The 25,235-nt window shown below is 39.6% G+C and overlaps 1 protein-coding gene across 5 annotated transcripts in view; it reads left to right on the forward strand.

The window, feature by feature from the left end:
- DNAH5 (dynein axonemal heavy chain 5) overlaps window positions 1-25,235 on the forward strand; it is a 315,032-nt gene that overhangs the window by 257,557 nt on the left and 32,240 nt on the right. For all 5 annotated transcript variants that reach the window (XM_048839609.2, XM_075125448.1, XM_075125450.1 and 2 more), the window contains 11 exons: window positions 5,696-5,939; window positions 7,667-7,781; window positions 8,226-8,416; window positions 10,085-10,206; window positions 10,817-10,966; window positions 14,190-14,435; window positions 17,736-17,955; window positions 18,699-18,904; window positions 21,083-21,286; window positions 21,856-22,071; window positions 24,983-25,195. In XM_048839609.2, coding sequence (XP_048695566.2) covers window positions 5,696-5,939; window positions 7,667-7,781; window positions 8,226-8,416; window positions 10,085-10,206; window positions 10,817-10,966; window positions 14,190-14,435; window positions 17,736-17,955; window positions 18,699-18,904; window positions 21,083-21,286; window positions 21,856-22,071; window positions 24,983-25,195 — 2,127 coding nt within the window. The remainder of the gene's footprint in view (window positions 1-5,695; window positions 5,940-7,666; window positions 7,782-8,225; window positions 8,417-10,084; window positions 10,207-10,816; window positions 10,967-14,189; window positions 14,436-17,735; window positions 17,956-18,698; window positions 18,905-21,082; window positions 21,287-21,855; window positions 22,072-24,982; window positions 25,196-25,235) is intronic.

A 25,235-nucleotide genomic window follows, 5' to 3' on the forward strand; every position in this document is an offset into this window, starting at 1 on the left:
ACTTGTGGATAGGGGGATAGTGGTAGATGTGGTATATCTTGACTTTAGTAAGGCTTTTGACACTGTCTTGCATGATCTTCTCATAAACAAACTAAGGAAATAGAACCTAGATGGAGCTACTATAAGGCGGGTGCATAACTGGTTGGAAAATCATTCCTAGAGTAGTTATCAGTGGTTCACAGTCATGCTGGAAGGACATAATGAGTGGGGTCCCACAGGGATTGGTTCTGGTCTGGTTCTGTTCAATATCTTCATCAATGTTTTAGATAATGGCATAGAGAGTACACTTATAAAGTTTGCAGATGATACCAAGCTGGGAGGGGTTGCAAGTGCTTTGGAGGATAGGATTAAAATTCAAAATGATCTGGACAAACTGGAGAAATGGTCTGAAGTAAATAGGATGAAATTCAATAAGGACAAATGCAAAGTACTCCACTTGGGAAGGAACAATCAGTTGCGCACGTACAAAATGGGAAATGATTGCCTAGGAAGGAGTACTGCGGAAGGGATCTGGGGGTCATAGTGGATCACAAGCTAAATACGAGTCAACAGTGTAATGCTGTTGCCAAAAAAATTAAACATAATTCTGGGATGTATTAGCAGGAGTATTGTAAGCAAGACACGAGAAGTAATTCTTCCGCTCTGCTCTGGGCTGATTAGGCCTCAGCTGGAGTACTGTGTCCAGTTCTGGATGCCACATTTCAGGAAAGATGGGGACAAATTGGAGAAAGTCCTGCGAAGAGCAACAAAAATGATTAAAGGTTTAGAAAACATGACCTATGAGGGAATATTGAAAAAAAATTGGGTTTGTTTAGTCTGGAGAAGAGAAGACTGAGAGGGGACATGATAAGTTTTCAAGTACATAAAAGGTTGTTACAAGGAGGAGGGAGAAAAATTGTTGTTCTTAACCTCTGAGGCTAGGACAAGAGGCAATGGGCTTAAATTGCAGCAAGGGCGGTTTAGGTTGGACATTAGGAAAAACTTTCAACTGTCAGTGGTTAAGCACTGGAATAAATTGCCTAGGGATGTGGTGGAATCTCCATCATTGGATAAACACCTGTCAGAAATGGTCTAGATAATACTTAGTCCTGCCTTGAGTGCAGGGGACTGGACTAGATGACCTCTTGAGGTCCCTTCCAGTTCTATGATTCTATTACCTTTTGAATGACACTAACAACTCCAATGACCTTCAGAAACAGTTGGTCAGTTGTGCTGACGGCTACATCAGTCTGCAGGCACAGACATATTATTTGGTTATATTGTAGTGGTAGGTGTTCAGCAGGATTTGCAGATTCAGAGAGTCTGACCGGGGCTACAATGTGAGTGCTCCTTCTACGGCCATAGAGATTTATGTACTTCAGCATCTTGTAAGATCAGGCTTCAGTGTTCAGATACTGGAACCTTTTACAGTCGTACCCTATTTTTTTAAAAATAGTCTATTTAGAAAGTAGTTTATTTTGTTGTCAGGTTTGGAGTTCTCATTCCCTGCTGCCAATTCTTGGCCAAAGAAGGGATTTGGAGGTCCTTGTGTTGATTGTATGTGGGAGCTGACCAGCAGATCCTTGGCTATGATTGTCTTGGGTAAGGGAATGGTGGTCTCACTTTGCCTCCCACTGCAGAAGTTCAGCATGAGGGCATTCACTGCTGAGTCAAAGTTGCTAGGAGAACTGCCTCTACAAGCTAGGTTATAGCCTGCACAAATACAGACCACGGTGCTGCCTGCTGTATGGAGTATGGCAGGAATGGATGAGGGACTCTGTGACACGCTGAGAGTGTGACACTTTGTATAGAAATGCAGGGATCTCTTTAGTCAACCTAGGCTTGGAAGTGTGAACCCTTCAGTAAGATTCTTGGGTACTGAACTGGTGAGCTATGTTGCAAAGTGGTTGCAACTGACTCCAACTGGGATGTAAAGGAGGTCTTTGAGAGAAATCATAAGAACAGTCAAGCTAAGGGAGGAAGCATTCTCGCTCTCTAATATTTTTGTCTGTTAACCTTCAAACAAAGCTTCAGGAAGGAGGCAAATTAGGACACAAACTCCGCGTGTGCATGCTCAGTTAAAGATGTGCTAGGAACTTGACCCCTTCAAAGCCTTCTAACCCTTGAGCTTTCCTATCCTGCCTAGGCAGCTGTGTTTTGTTTCGCACTTTACCTTTTCTCCAGTGGCAGTGGCTGCATGTTCCTGCTTTCAACATTTTACTTGCATGAGCTTAAGTTAACGTGTATAAATTTAGAGATGGGTTGTGGCCTCTTGGGAAAACTTCACAGCACATCACAGAACAATCTTTCTCTTTTTCTGATGGAGAAGTTGGTATAAAATAAGCCAAACTCACTACTTTAAGCCAAGCGTACTTTCTAAGACTTCAAAGCTGCAGTAGGTTCAAGTATATCAATCCTCCCTGCCTAAAGCCAGTCCAACCCTAAGGTTTGGGGCTTACAATGGGTTATGTTTTTCATGAATGTATCATAATGTTTTCTGGTTCATGACATAAAGTTGTCTGTTTAAATGTAAGATCAAGTTTCTATTTCTATAGTATGTTCTCAAAAAAACCAACAACCCCTCAACAGAGCCATAGAATAATATCTAACAAAGGCGAAATTACTAGTCAAAGGGCAAGTGTGGAGAGATATTCTGCAGCAACAATCATTTCTATGGCCATCTTTTTATATTCTCATCCCTATCTCCTGTTTTATTATTTATTTTATTTTATTATTTATCATTTTATTTATCATGCAAGGACACACACATTTGAACTGTGAAGCATTTACATTTTTAAAGGGCCAAATGCAATACAATTCTTTACTTAGTTTATATTTCCAAATCACTTAGGGCCTAAATCTTGTAAGATACTTAGCATGCTCATATCTGATTAAGCCAGTGGGATCTGACGGTGTTCAGCATCAGTGGGATCGTTGGGAGTGCCTTCAAGAGTTGAGCCTACACTGCTAGATTTGAAACACTAGTTATTACACTTGAGTTTACTGGAGTTACCTGTGAAACAAATATCCAAGTAGAGTCAATTAAAATGTAAAGTTAGCATGTTTCTGCACCATTTACATCTTGGATGAAAATTAGCCAAATGAAAAACAATTCATCCATTTGTTTCAGAAATGAACTTTTTATTTTGGAACAAATATGTTCCCTGTTTTGATGCTCAACAGATTGCCTGCTACTTAGGGTCCAAAGACATTTCATAACTGCTGCTTTAGTGTGAATTACATTTTGTATTTTCAGATTGCACTTGTTCTCAGCAGTTTTTCTAAGGAAACCATAGTTGTTCTTAAGGCTTTAACTCCTTAAATCAGACTCGCAACACATTTAAATTTAGTTGGGATCAATTTGATTTCTCAGCAGTATTAACTATTACATTTAACAGACCATTACCATCCTTAAAATGTTCTATCTTTTTAACTACACCTTCTTCATCAGACCTGAATAATTCATGCAATGCTTCATAGATTTCTACCTGCTCTCCTCCTGTCACATTTGGCATTGAATGACTTAAGTGAAATGAATTTCAGCTTCTTTACCTCTTGTCCAGCAAGCCCTCTCCTGAAAATGGTCCTGTGCTTTGGTTGCCTCCCCTTGATGAGGTGATGTTTGTATTATTCTGCAACCACAACCCTAACACTTTCTGCTATGCCCGATGTTTGGAAAGAAGGACTGGCTGCAATTTTCTAGTTAATCATAGTATGGGTAGAAGGGAGAAACCTAAAACAGACAAGAAATTATTCTAATTCCTCCTGGCTGAAACAATACAGGAATGAATGTATATTTGACCTTGGGGTTCTAATTATTACGCTGATTGTATGCTAGCAGTTAAGTGGTATAAGTTTCCTTGTAAGCCTAAGTGAATGTAAAGAAAGCTGGATAACGTAACTTAAGTATCACATTTTGTATTGTTTCTAATAATTTTTCTGCAAGTTGATATTTCTTTGAAGTGGGTAAATGAGTTTGGGGAAAAAAACTGCTTAAAATGGTTTCATATGTATCTTGGGAACAGATGGAAGCAGACAAAGATAACAACAGAGCATCTTCTGCTTCAGCTGCCACATCTCAAAGAAGTAATGCTAATTGAAAATCCTCCTGTTTTAGAAAGGGGAAATTTTACATGATGAAAGGGAGAGAATGATGGGACTGGTTAGCAGCTGCCTGCATTATGCCCATTTCTATTATGTGAGCTTTTCCACCTACCTTTGCCAATGCACAGCAGGCCTCATTTACAATGCCCCGTACTATTCCACTCCCAGGCTTTCACTGTGAAGAGACTACAGACTCTGCTTGATTGGCAGCTACATCATTTCCTATGTAGGTTGTTACTGATGGGTGTAGGGACACAACCTTTTCTATTTCACCTGTGGCATAGAGGCTCTTGAACTCAAATCTGCAGAAGTGAAAGGCAATTTGCATTAAACTAAAGTTTAATGTTTAAATGTTTAATGTTTAAGTTTAAAGTTTCCAAAGTTTCAAGCAAAAGCATTTTCATCACCCAGCAAAGAAAATGTATCACTAAACAGTCATCTCCCAAATTAATGCACTCCAGTATATCTGAGCATTATATGAAGGTAATATACAGATATGACTAGTAAAGCTGGAGTACCTTAATATCAATAAGTAAGATGCAAGGAATGCTAAAATAATTAGAATTTTCCTTTATGCTTGGGAATAAATTTGGCTTCCAAACAATAGCTCAGTATTACCTCTGGTACTGTAGAATCTCTTGCCAGCCTCTCTGCGGCCACAAGTTTGTTAGGGAGGAATCAGTCTGGGTATGAGAGGTCTTTGTATCAAGGTGGCCCAAAAGTTGCAGAAAGGTTCATTAGATCTGGGAATGTGGTTCTTCCAGATTATGGGATTACACACACTTAGTGAAGTATATGTCAAAGTACCTTCCTGAATCATAGCTTTATTGAAGACTGTCCTGGTTTTTGTCACTTTTGTCTGGAAAGTCTCTTACTTGAAACAAACCGAGAGCAAAACTCTCTTTGCAAACTTTTAATTCTAACCAGGTGCCACCTCTTACCCAATTAAGTAGTTTCAGTGCTTAGATATTTCTGAGTGGGATGCCAACAAGCAGCATGAACCCACTTGGATTAGTGCCTGAGGAATTATGGGATTCTAGTATTTGTGGATGTGTTGCAGCTTGTGCCTATACAAATAGATCTAAGTTAGAACACAACAGGCTAGATTGAGATGTCTATTGGAGAAATGTTGATTACGGGTAAGATATTTTCTATTATCCTCTGTTATCCACTGATTTTGTTCTTGGCCACATCCTACAGCTGTGATATGTATATACAATTCATTGTCTTGCGGTAGCTAGTTTTACCATTGGGCCCTACTATTAAAAGAATGTCGATAGAGTTTGTAAGTGGATTTAACTTGAATATTCTTTGGATGTGACTAACTGAAGTCTTTCTGGTTATAGAATGGTGAATCTCATGCATATTTCTATTAACAGTATAAACTTGTTTAAAGGGCTAGGTAACACACTTTTTAAAAAAAAACAGGGGGAAGATATTGGGACAAATTTGTTCTCAGGGAGACTAAATATAAATCTGAAGTAATTCCAGTCAAGCTACTCCAGATTTAAACTCGTTTCAGTGAGAGCACTCTGTATCATTGGTAGTTAGAACAATAATTTACTCTTGGTAAACATGGGCTGATCTCGAGAATTGCTTTTCACTGTAACAGGAGCTAGAAAAAGAGAGAACTGATCTCATGGAAGATGTGACTGCCAACAAGAGAAGGATGAAAGAGCTAGAAGATAACCTGCTCTATCGACTGACAAGCACACAGGGGTCTCTGGTGGAGGATGAGAGTCTGATCACTGTATTGAGTAACACCAAGAAGACTGCTGAGGAAGTGACACAAAAACTGCAGATTTCTGCTGAGACTGAAATACAGATCAACTCAGCCCGTGAGGAGTACAGACCCGGTGAGCTGGAATCCCTGATAATGAAAGACAAATGTGATAAGCAAGTGAGAAAAGAGCAATGCTAGAGTGGGAGAAATGAGGATGAGAGCATGAAGAAAAAAGGGATTATACAAATAACAGGGGAACTGTGTTTCCCTGTAAATGAAATGGATAAGACAAATAGCATATTGATCTGTTGTGGAAAAATATATCAATTTATGCTGTGTTAATCACATGCTGAACTCTTACCAATTCCCAATGAAAAATCAGTTATAAGGCTACCTTCTGTGCCTATATACACTGTGGGTGCAGATCCAAAAAGTGACCTGGGAAGAGACAGCCCAGTTTTATACTACCTTCCAACCCACAAAATTTTGGCATTTTGTAGGCTGCCAACCTGATCAGTGTTGAGGAAAGAGCATATACTTGTCTGTAGCATCCTAACATCCCTTAGTCTTAATGTGTTGAGCTTTTATTTGGGCACTACTGTAGTATTGTAAATGCTTCATTCATTCTTGATACTTTGCTCCTAAATTAGCTCAATAGTTAAAAATGGAACATGATTACACAGTATCCTTATGTAGAAGACTGCAGTAACAAGGGGACACAGATACATTGTGGTGTTTTTAACAGAATGCATTAATTTATTATAAATCTTAGCAATTTTAGAATTTGATCACTGAAGTCAAGAGACCTCCTCTGGAACAATGGCAAGGTCCTTACATATTTTATACATTTTGTATTCTGTGCTTTACTTTTGGATTAGTTATTTCTGGAATGAAAAGTTCCCGGTAGTGTTCAGTTGGGACTTCTCTGCATTTTGAGAGATTCATGAAATGGTATTTGTTACATAGTGTAAGAACATGCAGGGTTAGAACCTGGGACCATAGGGGTGTGGCTGATGCCTCCGTATCACCACTGGAGGTTTAGGCTGGGCATCCGTGGGAGGACCCTGTAAAGCTAGATTAGACAGGAAGTACCACCCAGCAGGGCCTGTGGGGCAGTCACTCACACACCAGTGGCTGGCCAGTATATAAACCAGGAAGCCATAAAGGGAATCTGATGAGCAACAACACAGACTGCCTGCCTGCTTCTGCTCCAGACCCCACTTGCACTAGAATAGACCCTAGACGTGGCTTCAGACCCTGGTTTCTCCTCGACTTTGCTATTCGATTGCTGTCTGTAACCTGGTGCCCATTCCTGATCTCCTGGTAACCTGACTCCTGTTCCGACCGCTAGCTTAGCCTGCTCACGTCCTGGTCATGACAAATGGCAATACTCCTTCAGAATGTTGGAAAGCCCTGGCTGCTGAATGCCTGGTTAGAGTAAAATGAGTTACAATGTAGTTGGCCTGGTTCTCTTATGGCTGGTATGATAGGATATCTAAGATGTGCATTTGGAAACTCAGTTGGCGCTTAAGCACAACCAACAAGATTTTGTACATTTAAGTGCTGATCTGAGTATCCGAATGCAGCATTTAGGTACCCTCTGAGTGTACTTATATGGGGAAACTGGGTTGCATCAGATGTACTAGTTATAGAAAACACACTTTTAATTATTTACTGACCTGTAAATGAGGCTAGAATTAACACTAGACCACGTATGAGTGGTTAATGATATAGCAACTACAAGTTTGTTAGTTGTGATCATTAACATTGTTATACTTGATGCACTCAGTTTAGAGATCTGCATTTTTGTTTTGTTTTGCATTTTCTGCTTTAAGCACAGCCTTTCTCTTCATCTTTCAGTTGCAACAAGAGGGAGCATTCTATATTTCCTTATAACTGAGATGAGTATGGTCAATGTGATGTATCAGACTTCTCTTCGACAGTTTCTGGGACTCTTTGACCTTTCTCTAGCCAGGTAACTAACATTATTGAAAGATCAGCTGACTGTTTTCCCCTTGAAAACTGAATTAGTGTTCCTCCGAAAATGGGGCTTTCCTGCTTCTATTTCATTATGCTATCACATGTGGAAGCAGAGAACTAGGAAAAGAACTTGCTTACCAATACTTCTTAAGCTTTGACTGTTGATTTTGGTATGAGCAGGTTTTTAGTCCACTATGAGACCATTCTTTCCAATGCAAATAGATCTAGTCAGTGGTAAGGACTCTGATAAGTTGCTTCAGTTTTAGGGTCTGTTTTAGTATTCTGCTGTCTGGTAATATATCTTGGTGACCTATTCATTTTTGAAATGTTCAGGATGGTGAACTAGAACTTCCTGCATACTTGCCCTACTCCTTTCCAGAAAATCCTTTCTATAAACTTAAACCATAAAGGCGCTGAACTACATTTTCCTTTTGAACAGGTCTGTCAAGAGCCCAATTACGAGTAAGAGAATTGCTAATATAATTGAGCATATGACCTATGAAGTATATAAGTATGCTGCCAGGGGACTTTATGAAGAGCACAAATTCCTGTTCACCTTACTGCTTACCTTGAAAATAGACATGCAGAGAAACAGAGTGAAGCATGAAGAGTTCCTGACACTTATTAAAGGTCAGAAAATCTGTATAAATAGAAAGTGTGCAAATACATTATTGTGCAATATCTGAGTCATTCTTTTATAGGTACAGTTTTTCTGCCTGTCAGGTGTTACTGTTTCTGAAAAATCAGAGGAGTTAAAGAATGCACACTAAACATCCCGTTTAATGACTCATTATCATATTGTACTGATAATTTATGGGAATAATATTGAACTTCAATAATGTAGGTGTTGGGAATTAAAGAGGTGATAAAAGGTGAAAGAGCAATCTCATTATAGCAGGATTCAAGATGACTTTGCAGTAGGTAGTCCAAGTACTATCCAGCATGCATGTGTTTTTTGGTCAAAGAATTTGAAAAAAGAGACGTGGACACTAAAGGACCCTTGGCTTTTTAGTAAATGCAGAGGGTTCACAGGGGAAGTGAAACTGAAAATAATGTAAAACAATTCTTAATAACCTAAAAAGCTTTTCTGTACAAAAAAATGTTATGACTTTAGTGACGTAACCTCATGCAATTGCCATGTGCCCCCATTGGGAATCTAAGCATCATTCCCTGCCCCCTTTCCCAGGGGATACTGGTCCTGTTTCTAGCCCATTAAGGTAGTAGACTTCACAGACAACACTCTTATGGTTTAAAAGGAAAACTTGTTTCTTTGTTCATGCTGAATCTTGCCCCTCAGGCAGGGCTGACTTTTGAAGGGAACTGAAGGTTGGCTTCAAGGAATGGCAGTTTGTTTGAGGCTGCTCAAGACACAGGAGTGTTAGAAAAAGTCTTCAGGAGGCAAACTAGTAAGCAGAGATGAAATGAGATGGTCCAAGATGTGTGGTAAATGTACTCATTACAAGACTACAGTTGATACTTGGCTTCTCCAGTGTTGACTAACCGAAGTTGGTGCAAAAGTTTTTATACACAACATAGCTTCTCCTTGCCCATTTCTCTTCAAGAAGTCAGTGATTCAGGTAGATCTTCCTCCTCCATCCTAATCTAGCTTGAAGTGAACTTCAGGGGAGATAAATGACCTTTGGATAATTGAGCTTTGAATAATTTAGTTTTTTCTGTATTCATTTTACACACACAAAAAAGTAAAAATTAAAAGGCCAGCTTTTTTTTTAAAAAATATCTTGTGTAAACTAAGATTTGTCACTTCAATGAAACTAGATTTCAATTTTGACAGGGCTCTTGCATGTTCAAAAATCTTTTTTTCGTGTGTGTGTGTGTGTGTGTGTGTGTGTGTGTGTGTAAAAAAACTAGATTTGGTTGAAATGCCTCATGTTTTCAATTCTCAGAGTTTGTTCATACAAATTTAAAGTTTTTCTGATTAAAATTCAATTGAGAACAGACCTTTTGAAAATTTTCAGAGCTTTCATCTACTACAGAAGTAGTAGTGGGGGAAGGGATAGCTCAGTGGTTTGAGCATTGGCCTGCTAAACCCAGGGTTGTGAGTTCAATCCTTGAGGGGGCCATTTAGGGATCGGGGCAAAAACTGGGGATTGGTCTTGCTTTGAGCAGGGGGTTGGACTAGATGACCTCCTGAGGTCCCTTCCAACCCTGATATTCTATGATTCTATGAGAAGTGCATGGAATGTGGTCTCAATATTTAGATGAGTTTTTCCAAAATATTGCTTTTCTGGAACACTCTATTTTTTAAACAGGTTCTAATTATAGCCTTACCCCTCACAGGTGGTGCTTCTCTGGACCTTAAAGCTTGTCCTCCTAAGCCATCTAAATGGATCCTGGATATGACTTGGCTGAACCTGGTGGAACTCAGTAAGCTTAGACAATTCTCAGATGTTTTGGACCAAGTAAGTAACAGTTTCTCCAAAGAGTCCAATAAATTCAGAGCCACCGAGCAACTGATGCTCATTAAGTATTTGACCATGTCCATAGTCATCTGTGAAGAATGGAATGAAATTAATATACAAAATTAGGCTATGAAACAATTAAGGCTATTACACACAATATGCCCACGAAAGAACTCAGGAAAGCAAGTAAATGAAGAGAGGCCACTTAGTAATACATATTTTCTGTCCTCCATCCACAAACACATACGCCCCTTAACATTTTCCCAACTCTCCTCCACTACATAACACAACCTTAACTCTGTTCCCATGGGAGTGCAAGCTTTCCTGCATTCTTAGAGTGCTCTGTTTTTACTGCCCTTCCAAACTCTTTCTGGTGAATATTTGGTACAGTAGTTTGGCTGAGGGCATCAATGCATAGTCCTCTTTTTTTGTACTCAGTCTAAAAATTTGTTTCCTCTAATATCCACAGTAACCCTATAAAAACAAAGATTAATAAATAAACATGGATATGCCTCTAATGTCTGACCTTCACGGAAAGTTTTGGAGTTTGTGTGTTACAGTGTGACGACTCCTATATTGTGAAATGCGGTTCTCTACCTTATGTGTACAGATTTCAAGAACAGAGAAACAATGGAAACTCTGGTTTGATAAGGAGAATCCAGAGGAAGAACTTGTTCCCAGTGGCTATGATCAATCTCTGGACTGCTTCAGACGTCTCCTCCTTATTAGATCCTGGTGTCCTGATAGAACCATAGCTCAGGTACATTAACCCGTAGGCATATTTTTGTCTGCTCCTCCAGATGTAATAACTTCCTGTAGGAATTGCTTAATTAAATTTGAATATATTTTATCAAATATATAATATAACATCAGAGTAAAACTTTACATACATAGCACTAAAATTATCTTCTAATAATCCTTGTTCCTTAAACAGCACTTGGGAGTTTTTCAAAGTGCTTTACAGATTTATACTAATTCATACAGCTATCACGGGGGTGATCCCTTTGTGTGATGATCCCTCTTTTCAGATGGAAAAATTGACTGCCATAGAGTCTAAACCTAAACTCAGGAGTTACTGTGCTCAGTTCACATTGCCTTGTCAGTGAAATAGAAATTTGCTTGCCGGCCTCATTAATATGGTAACAGAAATCCTAGCTGGAATTTCATCGCTGCCTTAAAGTTTAGCTGAAATCTCTTCCAAAACTTTGAAAAACGTTATTTAAACACCATTCTGCTTATTTGACTTTATATGTTCTTACGTTCTGCCCTGTCTCTCCTTCATGCTATTGAGTTAAACTACATGAGAATCAGATCATTTAAGACCTTTTTTTTTCTTTTTCTTTTTGATATTTGGTTTGAGCACATCCTCATTTCATACTGTACAGAAATGCACCAGATAAGTAGTTTTTGTCCAAATGTTTCCATGGAAAATGAGAAGAGAAATACAGAAATTATATGCTTCAAGTGAAAAATAAGTAAATATTTGGATATCCTGGAAATGCTACAGCAAAAAAACCCAACTCTGGTTAGACCCTTTTCCCCCGGGCCACACTCCATCCTGTGGGTGCTGCAAAGAAGGGTGGCATTGGCCCAGAATGAGTGAGTTCATATTAACAGAGCAACGGTGTGAGTATCTGGATCAATGATACTGAGTATTGTGGTGAAACTGCAACCCCTTCCCACCCACTCTCAAAGCCCAGTGGGCACAGGCCCTTGTGAGTCAGTTTCTCGAGGAATCCGCGAGTTTGACACTGAGCAGGGGAAGACACAACTCTCACCTGCTCGTTGTTGGTGAGTTGACAGACCTGTTCAAAACTTGATTTTCTTTTAACCTCTACCTACAGGTTATTCTAAGCAGAGTATCATAGTGATATCTTATGTCCATAGCATATTCATAACCTCCTATTTGTGTTATGCTGTTCTGCTAAATGTGATTTTTTCTGGTTATTGATCTACACTACCAGAGAATCAAATGCGAGGTCAGCTTTCCCACTTACACTGGATCCCACAAGTAGTTTTCTGCCTAACATTAAATTTGTTCTGTTACCTACATATCTCTCAGTGGTAATCTCTCTCTCTCTCTGATAAAAGAAAAGTTTGTACGTCTGAGTGCATATGTATGTGTATATCGCTTCTTAAATTTTAGTCCATGATGAAAGCTTTTCAAGAAAAGCAATATGTACAATCTTGAAATGCAAAATCAGCTGTAAACCACATCTTACAGATAAGGCTGTGACTACAGATTCCTTACTGTACTAAGCAAATGTGCTTAATAATATTCTGTTTTACGTGCTTGCTCAGAAGCTAGACCTTTTTTTTGAGGTAAAACTTCTTTAACTTTAACTTCTCTGGATTTTGTATAACCGCTCAGATGTGGCTGCTTCTTCTGTACCATCTACATACATAGCACATCCAGTTTTATTATTGTTTGCTTGGATTCCTTCTTCCTTCTCTCTGAGGTTTTAATTTGCCCACTGACTTTCCTTTCTCTCTGAGGAAATTTCAGTACTCTGCCTGGCACTTGGGATCCTTTCAGTTATTTACTGCCTCACCTACCCAAGAAACTGTAGAAATTTTATCCATACTGAGATGTGGAAGGCTGGAATTAAACTCTAGGATGATATTATTACTGTTAAGTTGCGTATATTGTTTCACAGAACTTAATTCTTGGCATTGCAATCCTCTCTGGACTTTTGATAGATGTAAAAATTCAGTTCTGGAGTAGATTGATACAAATTCTATTGAAGTTAGGGGACTGATTTCAATACCAGAGCTTAATCTGGTACAGATTATTCCTCTCACAAAAACAGAAATGCCCTATTCATGGTGAATCTAGCTTATCTTGTTATGATCATACAGTACTTGGATTTAGAGAATAAATACAAATTTACTTGAGGGTAACAGTTTTCAAAAGCCTATTATTTTCACTTCTGAAGGGTCTGTCTTTGGAGGCTTCCTTACAGTTAGTTTCATGTGTACTTTGTTTCTTCTCTCCAGTGCTCAATGAGTGACTTCTTTTTAGTTTCAACTGTGGAAACTAAATAAGGGATCATCTAGTTAATTACCCACTGTCTTTTAAATAATTCAAGGGGTTTCGTCCTCCCTCTTTATTGGCTCATGTCTACAACCAGAAGAAATAATTTTCCATGTTCGTTTCTTTCTAGCTGCCAGTTGATCTTAAGCACTAGCCACCTGCTCTTCCGTGACCACCAAGCCATGACTTCCAAGTCATGACTCCTCTGAAGTGCTAATCAATGTTCTTGCTCATATGTTAGTGTTTCCAAATCCTAAAATGGATTTCCAGTTTGTGAGAAATTGTGAAAAACTTGGTTTTGTTATACTTTAGAACAAAGCCAGTTTTTTAAAATATTAAAATGTCTAGTGAAACTGAAGTTTAGCCAGTTCTAGTCCTGAATGCCTTTGTCTCTGAGAACTGACTCATCACTTATTTTTCCTTTTTCTTGTACATTAAACTGGTAGCTACTGTAAATCCAGAACTCAACTGCCAGAGAAGTGATAGAGCAGAGATCACTTAGCCTAGTTTGAAAGAGCCTTAATTTGTTCTCCATTTATATATTTGCCTACGGCTTCAAAAACTGAAATGGAGTTTGTCCTAAATAGCTTAGAGCCTCTGTGATCTTCCATCTTCCAAATAATACCAGTTATTTTGATTACTACTGTGGCTTTAAAAAGGGGGGGGGCACAAAAGCATGATATCTTCCTTCTATGGCAGTCTGATTTTAAATCTAAACTGACCTTTCCTAGATTGCATTTTGGGATGTTGAAACCTCATCTTGTCAACTGTTAATAGGCCACATCATTGCATATGGTGGTTATATATTGACTATCTTACATATACTGTTTCTATAGGATAAAATGTAGTGTTAATTTTGGTGATAAGTTTATGTATAACTTGCAGCCTCAGGTTATAGAAAGCAACATTTGAATGACTATAATAGATGTGGTTGAACTTTTTAATGCAGGCCAGGAAGTATATCATGGATACCATGGGGGGAAAATATGCAGAAGGATTCATCTTGGACTTGGAGAAGACCTGGGAAGAATCAGATCCACGTACTCCTCTCATCTGCTTTCTTTCAATGGGTTCTGATCCTACCGACTCAATCATTGCTCTGGGGAAAAGACTGAAGACAGAGACACGTTATGTTTCCATGGGTCAGGGACAAGAAGTCCATGCTCGTAAACTTCTACAGCAGACCATGGCACATGTAAGGCAAAACCTGAATTGTTGTTGTTTTGTCACTGCGTGGTTACAACATGCAATGTGTTATAACCCTGAATAGAAACAAAGCGTTCTGATGGAGTGTTGATGCATGTAGATCTAATTGTTTTATAAAAGTAACTTGAATTCCAAAACAATATGCCTGCCTCATACAATGGTAGACTGGGGCAAAAGAGTCTGTGATAAAATCCAAACCAAAGGGTCCTTCACACCATATAAAACCAGTCAATCAAAATGCATGTGACTAATGGGAATTTCATAACTGATTATGACATGACAACTTCACGATCTGACTTAATAATCATTAACTGCTAGTATAGAGGCATTTCATATGATGCTTTTAAATTTATTTTACTATATTGTTGACAAATATTGACACAACGTGTAAACGTTGAGAGAACTTCCAAATTTCATGTCTCTTACAGAGAGCACATTATCTATTTGTGATTTTCTGTGAAAAAACAAATAATACATAACATAAGAACTGCCATAGTGGGTCACACTGGTGGTCCATATAGCTCAGTATTCTGTCTCTGACAGTAGCCAATACCAGAGATTCAGGGAGAATGTACAGAACAGGGCAGTTAGGGAGAGCTCCACCCCATCTTCTCCTTCTGGCAACCACTCTGGGTTGGGGTTGCATCTCTGGCCATCTTGGCTAATAAGCATATAAGTTTGAAAGAGTCTTAATTTGTTCTCCATTTATATATTTGCCTTACAGCTTCAAAAACTGAAATGGAGTTTGTCCTAAATAGCTTAGAACCTCTGTAACTCATCTTCAAAATAATACCAGTTATTTTTATTACTTCAAGCCCCTTTTTTGTGGCTTCAAAAATGGGGGGGGGGGGGACACAAAAGCATAGATGGATTTATCCTCCATGAATTTATATAGTTCTTTTTTTAAACCCAATTATACTTTTGGCTATCAAAACATCCCATGGTAATGAGTTCCGAGGTTAATTTTGTGTAATGTGAAAAAGTACTTCTCATGTTTGTATTAAACCTGCTGCCTGTTAATTTTATTGGATGGTCCCTGGTTTTTGTATTGTGGGAAATGATAAATAACACTTTTTCTATGCACTTTTTCCCCACCATTCATGATTTTATAGACCTCTGCCCTCTTAGTCATCTCTTCGTTAAGATGAACAGCCCTAATTTTTTTAATCTCTCCTCATATGGAAGCTGTTCCATACCCTTGATCATCTTGTATTGCCCTTTGCCGAACCTTTTTCCAGTTCCACTATATCCTTTTTGAAATGGGGAGACCAGAACCGAACACAGTATTCAAGTGTGGGCATACCATGGATTTATATAGTAGCTACATATTTTCTGTCTTATTTTCTATCCCTTTCCTAATGGTTCCTATGATTATATTAGCCTTTTTGACTCTGCTGCACATTGAGCTGTAGTTTTCAGACAACTATCCACAACTGTCTGAGATCTTCTTGAATGGTAACAGCTAATTTAGAATCTGTCATTATATTATATATGTGTAGTTGGGATTATTTTTCCCAACGTGCATTACTTTGCACTTATCAGTGTTGAATTGTATCTGCCATTTTGTTGCCCAGTCACCTCATTTTGTGAGACCCCCTCTAACTCTTTGCAGTCTGCTTTGGACTTAATGCAATGCTTTTTAATATAAATACTCATAGAATGGAAATTATCTGTAAACATTCTGGGGAGGAAAGAGAACAAGGTTTTTATTAATACAAATTAGCAATTGAAAGTGCTCATGTGTAATAGGACTGCAATGCAATTCAAAGGGGAAAATAATACATATATTTTTTGCACAGTAGCAATCCATTTTATGGTAGCAGTGAAATCATTATAATCTTACTACTTCAGCTGAAGAGGAGAGCAATGAGTTAAACTGACACTTGTTTCTTAAATGTATGGACAGCTGAGCCCAGCTCAGAGGCTTTCAGCTCTTTGTGCTCTATTTGGAAGCAGTGAGTGATAGCTGCCACCTTACTCCCAGCAATGTAAAATACATAAAATTAGGAGGCCACCTTCTGGTGATAATTTATCATTATGTAGTGAAGTGACATTATAGCCTGGTAATGGGAAATGTCATAAGGAAGAGACTGCGAATGGGAAAATAAATGTATCTGCAAGGAGTCAGCGTCCCTCTCCCACACCCATAGTCAGCAAAGGGTGAGTAAATATGAAGCCTCATTTCCCTGATGTTTTAGAGGCAGAACAAGAGGGAACATAACTCTCCCAAATCCAGAAGGGGTGTGTGTGGAGGGAGGAGCTGTGGTTCTATACAGTCTATTTTGTTTTAACCCCTATTTAGCACCTCCAGCTTGCTGGGTTGATCAGGTCCCTAGCTCATTAGGATACCTCTATCATAGCGTCTGTAATATGTGGGCTGGTTACCAGGTTAGAAGCTTTAGCATGTCAAGGCATGTATTTCTGAGCTCACTGATTTAGCACTTCTAGCCCAGTGGTCTTCAGGAATACTTTTATTGTAGTGAAAAGGAAACAAAACTTCTACTTAATGGAGGACAGCAGGTTCAATGGCTCCACTGATCTGAATCATGGACAGGTCAAGACTCATAACCATCAAAGTTGAGAATCAAGGATATATGTTGGAGGATTAAGTAGGCCTTGTTTTGAGGAGTATAAAAAAGGACACTCAAAGGGTCATCCCCACACATCTGCAAGTGGTAAACTCTCCATTCTTGTCATACTGCATGGGCCATCATTAGCATTTTCTTGCAGAAGGGAAATACTTTGTCAGTCCATCAATGGCTATTAGCCAGAATGGGCAGGGATGGTGTCCCTAGCCTCTGTTTGCCAGGGAATGAGCGACAGGGAATGGATCACTTGATGATTATCTGTTCTGTTCATTCCTCTGGGGCACCTGGCATTGGCTGCTGTTGGTAGACAGGATACTGGGCTAGGTGGGCCTTTGGTCTGACCCAGTTTGGCCGTTCTTATGTTCTTAGTTGTACAATTAGCATGTGAACTGGCTGCCAGCTCTTGAGTTTTACATGGGAAAATATAAAGTTCTAAAAGACACTAGTTTGAATTGATGAGGACTTGGTGAAGAGTTGACAGGCTTAGAACTGGAATGTGGAGGAATATGTTACTTAAATTCTTCCCACCTTGCTGCACATGAGGTGTTCGACATGTTTGATTACCATGCTGTAAATTAGAATTGTTTGATACATTTCTAATTTTAATGATAAATAAAATATCATTTAGTGTTTTCAGTTTGAAAATAAATTTTAATACCACACAAATGCATATCACATCTTGTTCTCTTCTTTTGCACTAGGGAGGATGGGCACTTCTTCAGAACTGCCACCTAGGACTTGACTTTTTGGATGAGCTGATGGACACTATTATAGAAACTGAGACTGTCCATGAGGACTTCCGCTTGTGGATGACCACTGAGGTTCACCGACAGTTCCCCATTACCCTTCTTCAAATGTCCATTAAATTCACCAATGAACCTCCACAGGGACTCAAAGCTGGTCTGAAGAGAACATATGGTGGTGAGTGAAAAAAATCAACAGGGAATAAAATATAGTTTTTAGCGGTACACAATTAAATAGGCCCTTCCTTCCAGCCCCACCTATGTCACCATGTGATCACGTTGCAGTTACTGGTAGAATCAGGATGAAATTTTGGACACTGGCTGCAGACCTTATCTGTTGAAGCTGATAACAACAAGAGTTGTGCATGTTGATTCCAGGGCACAACTTGGCCCTAAGATGAAGCCAGATGTTAAGAAAATTGAGAGAAATTGGAGAGCTGCTGAAGTTATGTCTGAACTCATCTGATATAAAAACAGGAATATTTTTTCCACAAATTATAACCTCCAGTGTCTTGTTTAAAAATGCTTTTTAACACCTCATTTAATAATTGAACACCCTTTCACTTTTTATGATGAAAGGCCATATGCTGATTTTTATCATGCCAGAGCGATGATTTTTAATTGCTTTTCTGGGAACTAAAAAGTTGTGTCTCCTGTCCTCAAAGGGCTTGTTACGATAAATGCACCAGATGTGCACTGTAACATGTGCATTTATATTTCTGAACTTTATGCTAACTTGTGCTACCTAAAAAGAGGTAGCATACTTTCTCCAGACTAGAGTGCTTTGTGATATAGTAAATGCATCTCTGGAGAGATTCAAAGCTAACTAAGTACCACCACCAGAGGTATTTTAGTAATGGATCATGCTGAAACTAAAATGCTGGTAGCTTATGGCTTGTGATGTCCACTTTTTTCCAACAGGTGTGAACCAGGATCTCCTGGATGTCAGTAACATGGTGCAATGGAAACCATTATTATACGCTGTTGGTTTCCTGCACTCCACAGTTCAAGAAAGACGCAAATTTGGACCACTAGGTTGGAACATCCCCTATGAGTTTAACCAGGCTGACTTTAATGCCACTGTGCAGTTCATCCAGAATCATTTAGATGACATGGACATCAAGAAGGTACTTAATTCAATAGTTTGGGTAACTGGAATATTATGGATACTTCCAAACAATTGAAATACAAACATAAATGCTAGATCATAAAAAACTTGTTCTTTAACTCTAGATATATTGAGTGCCCACAGCACTGAAAACACTTGTCTACATATGTTGAAATACAAATGCAACTGCTCAGCGGGGGATAACTTTTAAAATCCGTTTTTTAAGCGTCTGTATGTTTTCTACTTATGCTTGTGGTGGCTACTTTTTTATTAGTCCAAAAATATATATAATTAGGCAAAAAAAAGGGGAGCTGTAAACTGCAGCAATATTTGGGGCCTAGTAGGCTTGTCCCAGTTCCAAGCCTAACTGTAGAAAGTGACTAACAATTCACAAAATGTTAAAATAACCTATAACAATAGATGTTGGTGTGGGGGGAAAAGTGCACAAGAGAAACAGACTGAATTAGTCCAAACCAAAAGGCTTACTGGTATAACCCAAGGTCTGTGTTGAGATTGTATTTGCTAAAGAAGGAAAGTGTGGGACCAGAAATCAATGACTCAAAATTGGTGTGTTGGAAAATAGATGTAATTGGTGGACAAAGTAATGAGGGGAAGGGCTATTCCACCCATTGCTCTCCTTTTGGGATCCTCAGAAAGACTTTGGGGGAGCAAGAAATTAGGAGACTATGTCTGACTGAAAGACTTGCAAACAGGATGGAGCGAGTGTTATCATTATGGCTTCCATCCCCTTTATCTCCTAGAACCCCAGAGTCCACCATGACACTCTTGGGCCTTTGTCATCCTAATCCTGAGATGTCCTGACCAGACTGAGGCAGAGTGAGGGACTCAGATGACACTATTGGCTCCAGCTAACCCCCAAACGCCACTGGGGATGTGAGACTTTTTCACCCCCTCCTGGTGCATCCTTTTCCTTCCCCACCTTATTTGTTCTCTTTCCTATTTCTCTCCTCTTGCCTTCTGTCTAAAAAGAGTCTGGCTTAGCTGGCCAAGGCTATATATTTTACAACACTGCTGCAAGCCTGTGAGCAGAGGGGCAGCTAAAAGCAATCTTTACCTGATGCTGGTGTAAGTTTGCCAGGTCTCAGAATGGCTGATAAAACCAAGTGTGATGCCTGTGTTTTTCCAGCATTGAGGTTGCAAGTGAGAGTCAACACCAAATATAGAAACTGCTTTATTTTGCTATTCTTTTTCTCTTCCCTTTTGCACGTGCTTGACTTGTTTTGTTTTCAAGAAAAAAGGACCAGACTTTAGCAGCAGCAATAAGAGATCCAGGCTACTGTGAGATAGTGTTAAATGGCTAAAAGTTGTTTTTTGTATTTCGGAATAATGTTCTGTTTTATAACAAATGTTTTAATAATATAGTTCAATTATGTCTGATTTAATGGCATTAGCACTTGCTTTTTGACGTTGTCTTCATAAGTCAGTGCTTCACATAAAGCAGTATCCATGCACGCCCCAATTTTGGGGAATGGGTTGGATGGCAAGCTGTACATGTGCATCTATGAGGAGAGTATCAAATTTAGGAAAATGTTATTTGAAATTTATTGGTACTAATTTAGTGAAAGTTAAAGGTGCAGATGAATTTTCTGAGCCCCAATATATCCCCTGCCTAAAAACCAAATACAGTGGGATATCAGAGGAGTTAGGAGTCTATAAAAACAATCCTAATTATTGCTGCACTGCAACAGTGGTGGATTTTGTTTAGTTGACCTAAGCAGAAAGCATATTACGACTGACCAGCTATTCCAGGTTTCTGTGGCCTTCCTGTAACACTCTGGCAGCAAAAAGGGGCTGTAAAGCTGGCTTACCTAGCCTCCTGAAGATGTCTCTGGATGGGAGAATCCAAAACAGTGGAGTGAACCATAGCCGCCTCTCTGGCAAAGCTCATTGCCACTTCCATTGTAAATGGTATGGTTGGAGTGAAGCTGTGACACAGGTATCCCAGCTGCCAAAACAGCCCCTTGTTACTTAAGCCGCTGTAAATTGCGTGAGGATTGAGCTGGCCTCAAGCAGGGGAACACAAGGGTGGTGTAAAGTGACTTTTGCCCTCAAGAGGGTTAGATGATCTGGGCCTATATACAATACTGTATGTATACAGACACACAAAGATGTCAACAGAGCTCTGCATGAAATTCAGGGAGGTTTAGCCACAATTAATGTTTGCATGTTGTTTTAGGGCATCTCCTGGAATACTGTTCGCTACATGGTAGGTGAGATCCAGTATGGAGGCCGAGTGACTGATGACTATGACAAAAGACTGCTGAACACATTTGCTAAGGTCTGGTTCAGTGAAAACATGTTCAGTCAAGACTTCTGCTTTTACAAAGGATACAGCATACCCAAATGTACCACAGTGGACCAGTACCTTCAGTACATACAGGTTTGTACACTACCAAGCTCTTACCGAATGAAAACAATACTAATAAACACTCATCCAAGTTCTTTCTACCCTTCAGCATCTTCCTTTAGTTTTAGTCTAAGCAGGTTTTTCTCCTGTCTGCCTACTTGCCTAAATATCTGCTAATGAAGGAGTGATAGTGCTGTCCCAGAAGTTCTACACTTTACTTTTCCTTTTAAGTCCCTTCAGAGAAGTACCGTCTAGAGAGACCATTATCAAAGGAGAAATAGAGAATAGGAGTCCAGGCTCTTGGCACTTCCTCACAGGAGATGTTAGGAGAATCTGAAGTGGAAAATGACTACTCAGACATAAGGGGAAGTTGCATTCTAAGTAGTTGCAGTCAGTAGGGTTTGTGCTTGCACTAGGTTTTAGGAAGCATTGGATTCTTTGCATTGAAGACTGCTAATTGAGCATCACAGGATGACAAAATTAGGAAAATAAAGCTTTTTTTATTTTATAGGATAGTAACTGCTTTTATTCCTCTGGCTTTTTTACAGCTGGTATTTGTGAACTTTACCTCCAATTACAATTCTTTGTGTTTCATCATCTAGAGCCTGCCTGCTTACGACACTCCTGAGGTATTTGGGCTGCATCCCAATGCTGATATCACTTACCAGAGCAAGCTTGCCAAGGATGTGTTGGATACCATCCTCAGTATTCAACCTAAAGACAGTTCCAGTGGACGAGGCGAGACTAGAGAGGCGGTGGTAGCTAGATTGGCTGATGATATGTTGGAGAAGCTACCTAATGATTATGCACCATTTGAAGTGAGTTTATGAAATCCTGTCAGAAATCACATCTGCTCTGTCTTGCCTTATGTATGTGCAAAAAACCAAGAAAAGTCCCATATAATCTTCTTGAAAAGCTTTTGTGAATCCATTTACACTGACAAATGCTTTAAAAATATATACTGAGGAAGCCTGAATGGGATGTAAATGTTCATAGTGAAGTTGCTAAAATTGTACTGATGGGACATTATTGATTTGCTAAAAATTAAACCACTTGTTGATTTTCCATTTACACTGAGGGAGATCAGCAGTTTTCATCAGCTAAACTAGGTAACATTGTGAGAGAAAACTTGTGCTGTCTTTGTAAATGAAAATTCCTAAATTTTGTTACCTTGCAGTTCAGCATAGAAACCGCAGATACTTGTAGTAATTTATTTTCATATATTATAGTGTTTCTGTGGAGTGAATGGCTCACGGGATTGACAATGGTGTGGATGTGGGTGTGAGTGAGCGAAATATTTATTTATATTTTATGTGTGCATGGAACTTTTCATCTTACCTACAGTGGTTCAAACCCAGGGAAGTTAACTACTGACTCAACAACTATGCTTCGTAGCCCAATTGCGATGAATTTGGTTTCAGTTATAGTTGCAATAGACACTTTCTCACACTGTGCAGAGGAAACACTGCCACTAACTTACCCTCCCCTAGCTAGCATCCGGGGAATCAGAATGGAGAATTTAGGAGGGGAGAGTGAACAGACAGGACCGTAGTGGCATATGCCTAGATGCACACGCTGCACAGTCAGTGTACATGTGCATGTGTGCACACTCTTATTGGCTGGGGTTGGCCCAGCTCTTTTCAAGTATAGTTATTCCCTTGTCCATTATCTTACTTGTGCTGTGTTCCATCAGGTCTGATGTAAGTGTCATCTCACAATAATTAGCACCAATGATGACAAACCTTCCAGAAATGAGGAGCCACCCGTTCTAATTTGAACTGCTGAGCCAGTGACCTCCCACAGGCCTGTGTCTTGGCATCAGCTTAGCACACTGAAATTTCTGAGCTAATGATCTCACAGAAGCCTGAGCACTATCACCTCAGCAAGCCATAAAATCTGAGATAGGAAACTTTTCTGAAGCTTGAGACTTGATATCCAATCAGAGCAGTACTTTTGAGCTCACAAGACTTGTGCTCACAAGCTCACAAGACTTTTGTTATCCCCCCTGGAAAGTTTGTAGTGCTTAGGCTGAGGATTCACACATTTTTAAGCTTTCACACAAGCCCAAAAGCTAGAGGTGCTCAACCAGTAACCTCAGAGAGGGCTGACCCTCATCCCAGCAAGGTAGGAGGAGTACTTACCCAGTAACCTTAAAAAGCCCTGTGTCGCCACATAGAGCCCAATGGTTAAATTGCTGAGCTAGCGAGTTTACAAAGCCTTGTCTCTTGTAATCTTTCTCAGGACGCTAGAGATGTCAAACTAGACATCTCACAAGTTTGACCCTTATCATCAGCTCAATAGGCTAGAGAGGCTGAGCAGGGTTTAAAGGGACAGTGTGGACAAGTGCAGCACCCCTTCCTCTGATAACACCTTCACTTCCTCTGTTGGGCATTGGAGAGCTCATCTCTGTCAGAGCTGCTGTTCTTCCTGCTTCCTGCTGTTCTTCAGTCAGCTTCTATTTTAGCACTACCATGTGCCTATGTGTTGGGTGTTCACGCTACTGTTTCAGCCACTTCTTTACATTTACCCTGAATGAAAGACAGAAGCTGTGCTCAAAGCTGCCTCGTCAATGGGAGGTGAAATTAGGACTCAGGAGGTGACTCGTATCAGGATGTGCACACTGCCCTGAAAGGTCATTATCAGGTTCATTTAAAAACACTTTTCCTTAACTATGTTATAACCACCATCACAGAGGATATAAAATGAAGTTTTAAAAATTAATTACATTTTCACTCTTCATGCTGATTTCTCATTTTGGCTTCTACAAAGTTATCATGAAAAGATGCAGAACTTATTTTTATTAGAATATGAGATTAATAGTGTGATCTCCTTTGACCCAAGTGGCTGGTCAAACTTTGTGGCCCTGTGCCTTATTTCTCCGTAGACAGAGAAAATAGTGACAGAATCAGGTATTTTCTTTGATGCAATATTGTTTATTTGCAAAGGTGATACACTGAGTTGTCTTTCCCTGAACACAGGGGGGAAAAAAATCAGGAGACAGTTCTTTTGCTCACTGTTCCAAATCTGCCTTTCCAGCCAGTATGCGTGTCCGACAAGCTTCCTCTCTTAGCTGCCTCCCAGGGTCATGTTACCAGTGCTTCTGTTGTGGTCTGCTTAGCTTCCTGACAGCTTCTCTCTCTCCTCTCTACTTTAGCACTACTATGTACCTATGTGTTGGGTGTTCATGCTACTGTTTCAGCCTCTTCTTTACGTTTACCCTGAATGAAAGACAGAAGCTGTGCTCAAACCTTACCACGGTTTAAGCCAACCCACAACAATACTATTAGAGTAGAAGGGTAGAGTTTTTGTGGCGTTTGGGCTTTTCCTTAAGTTCTCAAACTAGAGTCAGGTTTTGGTGCAGAGTTGCTCCCTGGGAACCGGGCATTGGTATTCAGGCTAAGATCTCTGAAAGAGGGAATTGTCTACAAGTTGCCGTGATACTTTCTAGTTCAGGGGTGGTGGGCAGAGTGTACATAAATTATGTCAGGAATATTCCTGGACTCCACATCACTGATGTCTCTTCCAATGGAGAGCTGACCAACAAGGGCCTTGTAATCTGCTACTGCTTGGGTCGGGGTGACAATACCTACCTACCTGATTACCCTTACTTATAACCATCTAATGAAAACGATTTGATCTTTCCATATATTGGTATCTAACTTTGCCATAAAGTGAACTTTCTCTTGATTTCTCTGTGAATATCTACTTCGTTTGGCTTTCTCTTGACAGGTAAAGGAAAGGCTGCAGAAGATGGGACCATTCCAGCCTATGAACATCTTCTTGAGACAGGAGATAGACAGAATGCAGAGGGTTATCACCTTAGTGCGAAGCACTCTGACTGATCTCAAACTTGCCATTGATGGGACCATCATCATGAGTGAAAATCTGAGGGATGCTTTGGATTGCATGTATGATGCAAGAATTCCTGCCCATTGGGAAAAGGCAGGTGTTAAACTGTTTAGAGTCCTCGGTCAATGTTGCA

The sequence above is a fragment of the Caretta caretta genome, chromosome 2, assembly GCF_965140235.1.
Source record: "Caretta caretta isolate rCarCar2 chromosome 2, rCarCar1.hap1, whole genome shotgun sequence".
Classification (NCBI taxonomy): domain Eukaryota; kingdom Metazoa; phylum Chordata; order Testudines; family Cheloniidae; genus Caretta; species Caretta caretta.